Source organism: Oncorhynchus tshawytscha, linkage group LG19, assembly GCF_018296145.1.
Source record: "Oncorhynchus tshawytscha isolate Ot180627B linkage group LG19, Otsh_v2.0, whole genome shotgun sequence".
Lineage (NCBI taxonomy): Eukaryota > Metazoa > Chordata > Actinopteri > Salmoniformes > Salmonidae > Oncorhynchus > Oncorhynchus tshawytscha.
In genome coordinates, this window is record NC_056447.1 from 21,192,985 (window position 1) to 21,197,519 (window position 4,535).

The 4,535-nt window shown below is 41.7% G+C and overlaps 1 protein-coding gene across 1 annotated transcript; it reads left to right on the forward strand.

Moving 5' to 3' along the window:
* The first annotated feature begins 1,787 nt into the window (after positions 1 to 1,787).
* Positions 1,788 to 3,699, forward strand: LOC112219096. The gene is made up of 2 exons (XM_024380308.2): positions 1,788 to 2,023; positions 2,414 to 3,699. Exons 1-2 carry the CDS (start codon positions 1,991 to 1,993, stop codon positions 3,140 to 3,142), a joined length of 762 nt encoding a protein of 253 aa, XP_024236076.2. The 5' UTR covers positions 1,788 to 1,990; the 3' UTR covers positions 3,143 to 3,699.
* Positions 3,700 to 4,535: the final 836 nt, after the last annotated feature.

The following is a 4,535-nucleotide window of genomic DNA, read 5'->3' on the forward strand; positions in this document are numbered from 1 at the left end:
TCTGCAACAAATTGCAGTCATGATATTTACTTCAAAACATACAGTGGTTTTGTGCCTGAATATCAGTCTTTTGTTCCCAGATTGCAGGCAGCACTACCAATCCTGTGACTATCCCTCGGCTTCAGTGGGTTACAACTCCCCATACAATCTCCCAGATCATGTGGCTTCTATCTCCTTCCAGGCTGGAATCCCTCACCACCCAATCTAACCACAAATTTCATCTTCCGTTTACCCATCTACTGTGGACCTCTATCATATGGAGGGCCCAGGCTATCAAACAAACACATTGCAACTGTCTGCAACAGTATCGCATTGACAGTGGGAGTAGCAGCAAAAAAGAAAATAGGCTTGGTTTGTTGCCCAGTTATCCTGATAAAAAACAAATGGTGGTTCAGTGCATTTTTTGTTGTTTGTTCGGTACAGTACATTTTTTGTTGTCCTGTGGTTCAGTACTCTAAAAAAAAATGCAGTAACATTCACCATTATATTCCCTCTGCGAAAACCCACAAGACAGATAAACAGATGTAGGATCTTAATTTGAGCCAGTTTGCTACAGCAGGAAAATAGTCTTGAGGCAACAGGAAATGGGAATTATAATGTGGATTATAATTCATGTACATTTTTGTAGGGGTTGATACATTTTTTGAAAGAGAAAATCCAGTCTTAAATTACAAACTTCAGATGCATTTTTTAAACCTCAAATACACCACACGTTTTACATTTTTCAAATTAAGATCCTTCATCTGTACACTTATATTATACAGGAAGATGTATCCAATGGGATTGCAGATTGCAACGCTAAAGTGGAAGATTCTACCAACCCTTATGCTATGGAGCGTGTGATAACACCACAGTTTAGAGAGGGAGATAAAACAGTCAATCTGTGCAGCGGCTATTTTGGGCAGCACATGTTTATGGTCAACGATTCTGGAGACAAATTGTGTGGGATGTGATGCTAACAAAGCGAATATTTTGGTGCTCCTCCATGAGGAGAGGGGGGGGGGGTAATCCGACAGGTGGACCAGAGGAAGGGCCTGCTGTGCTGCTATGGATGAGAGATGAACACTAAAAGCCAGAGAAGAGGGGAATGGAGAGGCTTTCCCTGATAAAAGCCTGTCTGCCATCCTCACATAGAGAAAGGGGTTATACAAGCAGAGATTTTACAGGGGGAAAGCAGGGTAAATCCAAGGATTGTGATTTGCTAATGGGGCAATTACTTTCACAGATCTGTCATGAATATTATCAATTCATGTTGGTGGTAGGATTATGGTGTGATAATACCATAGTTGAGATCATCTTGCTGGCATACTTGTCTTATTATAGTGTGGTGACATAGTTTAATGGCTAATGTCAATGGATGCCAGATTGGGGTGCCATAATCCTATGACAAGCATCATAAGCGCCACTTTATTACACAATACTCCACATTGCTTTCATACTATCCAATCTTATCAACTCCTATGTCAAAAATTCAACTGCCAATCTGCCTCTATTCCAGTGTAATGACCGTGTTTGCCATGGGAGGAGCATGACAGTCACTGTTTTAATAGAACCTCAGAGGGAGAAGGCAATTATCTTGACAATACTCAGTCAGTTCTGCTGATCCGTTCATTTCCAGGCCCTCCCTGACCCAGCAGTCTTCCGTCCTAACCTCTGCAGCTGGGATAGTGTGTGGTCCATCACTCTAAGATAGCAGACTGCCAAACCGAGACAATAAGCTAAAAATAACCGTGGCAACGAGACAGAGTGGGCCGAGACCTCTGACAGGAATCGCAGTCAACAACAGTCTGTCAAAGGCAATGAAATTGTCAGCTCACAAAGGGCTTCCTACAGGGAAGCGGATCAGGAATAGAAAAAGGTGCTCAATATTGACATACGGAGCAAGAGACTGAAAAAACCCAAACAGTTGGAGGCAGTCAAGGATGATCTTCCTCATGCAAACCCTGAAACTCTCTCATATGTCTGTCTTTGAAGACAGAAGGATTCAGCCATGGCCCAAACTCACCAGAAGCAGACAGGCGGAGTGAGTGGACCATTAATTATGTAACAGAGTGTGTAACTATTTCCAGGGTGTACATTTAGCCTGGTTCTCCTATTAGCTGATAGTAACCATGTACATAGCAAACAAAAAGTATGTTGGTTGGTTGTTGTGGCAGCCCAAACTCAAAAGCCTGGAACAATTGTTCATCCAAGCCAGATCAAATCTAAGAGGTTTGTGTGAGAATGTAAATACGTTCCACACATACTGTACACCTAACACAAACAAACAACGCTTAGAATATATTAGCTGAAGACAATGGTGTCAGCATGGAGCACTGTACATTGATTCTCAGTGGGGGATGTTACACTTAATTGATTTTAATCTTTGGCTATAGTTCCTTACTTGATCATTCTTAATGTTGCTTATTCTCAGACTCTGGTCAAGTACAGAGGGCAGCTACAGAATGTCTTCAGATCAGCATCTACCTTCTGCCATCCAGTGGCACAGTGCAGCATTACCACATCTCCCAAGTACAGAGGGCAGCTACAGAATGTCTTCAGATCAGCATCTACCTTCTGCCATCCAGTGGCACAGTGCAGCATTACCACATCTCCCAAGTACAGAGGGCAGCTACAGAATGTCTTCAGATCAGCATCTACCTTCTGCCATCCAGTGGCACAGTGCAGCATTACCACATCTCCCAAGTACAGAGGGCAGCTACAGAATGTCTTCAGATCAGCATCTACCTTCTGCCATCCAGTGGCACAGTGCAGCATTACCACATCTCCCAAATACAGAGGGCAGCTACAGAATGTCTTCAGATCAGCATCTACCTTCTGCCATCCAGTGGCACAGTGCAGCATTACCACATCTCCCAAGTACAGAGGGCAGCTACAGAATGTCTTCAGATCAGCATCTACCTTCTGCCATCCAGTGGCACAGTGCAGCATTACCACATCTCCCAAGTACAGAGGGCAGCTACAGAATGTCTTCAGATCAGCATCTACCTTCTGCCATCCAGTGGCACAGTGCAGCATTACCACATCTCCCAAGTACAGAGGGCAGCTACAGAATGTCTTCAGATCAGCATCTACCTTCTGCCATCCAGTGGCACAGTGCAGCATTACCACATCTCCCAAGTGTAAAACAACCAGATTGTAAAAAAGAAAATGCATGTTTTTACAGTTTCTCTGTCGCGTACATGCATTTTTTTTTAACATTGTCCACAAGACAGAATTCTGTGGCCTTTTGCAAAATAGAGAAAGGCGGCCGTGGGAGAGAAAATATCTGTAGAATTCAAAAAGTACTCGCACTCAATACCCAAGGAGGCCGATATGCAAAAATAATATAAGTAATTTAATACATTCTCAAAATAATACAAAAAGTGGTTCTAATAAAAAAGAAACAAAGCATACGTTTGGGCCTTATGCTTTCATCAGTGCTGTACAAACAAATCAAGAAGACACGTACTTAAAACACCTGCTGTGCTTAACAGCCGCACCAGGTGCACGCAGATAGTTCATTAGAAACTGGCGAATAGAGAGTCAATGCATATTAACAAGGAATATATAGATGACTATCAAACATTTATAATTAATATGTCACATATAATTGGGAAGAGAACAGTCTGGGCTACATAGCAATACCAGAAGCCATAGATATGAAATACTCGAGTAGGCTAAAAAGCTCAGAGAGTGGCGGGGACTGCTAGTGTGTGTACACAACACTACAAGAACTATACAATGTCCAATTCCTCATTAAGCCATTGGGGATGTAGAGTTTTTAAGTAGAAGATCCATCGGGCTTTGCACTGGAGAAGGCTCTCATCCGTATTTTGGGAATCTGTGGCTTGAAAGAACTCGGTCAATGGCACAGAATTTAAGATCAGTCACAGCATGATTAGCCTCATGAAAATGTCTGGCCACTGGTGATTTTAGGTCATTTCTTCGGGTAGTACTGCAATGCTCGTTGATGCCTCAAAATGTAGTTGCCTTTTCAAAACATAAATACATTCATCAAAACTATATTATGCATTCACAATTAATTGAAAGAACCTGAAAAAAATGCAAAGGCAACCATACTTGTCTCTTGAGTTGCGTCCAAGCAGAACGTTTGCCTGTCTTCTAAAAATCCAGTAGATCAATGCATCTTTTTTTGCAGTAACTAAATCATGATGATCCAAATTGGAAGCACAACTATCCAACGGCTCACGATTATGGGCAATAACTATTTTTATACATATAAAAAAATAAGCACATTGTGTGCAGGATTCATTCATCGGTATCCCAATCCAATTCCATGTATTCAATACAAAAGCTGGTTTACTCATAGTTTGTACACATTCCATTGTTACAAAGAAACACAATCCGCAATAGAAATAAGGAACACAACTGATATGAATGTATAGGCCTGAATCCACACCCAAGCAAAGCTCTATAATGGAAGATCACAATGTTGAGGATGATGACTGAGGAGTAACTGAGAAGTAATGAACTGGGCTCACCATGTCATTTAAACATAGATAATTGTGTAATATTAGGTTGTGATATTGATC

What these genes read in the sequence shown, in the direction of transcription:
- LOC112219096 (XM_024380308.2), top strand. Translation starts at nt 1,991, where the DNA reads ATGGCCCAAACTCACCAGAAGCAGACAGGCGGA. An exon ending in ACCAGAAGCAGACAGGCGGA is followed by an intron (nt 2,024 to 2,413) that starts GTGAGTGGACCA and finishes GCTTATTCTCAG; the next exon opens with ACTCTGGTCAAGTACAGAGG.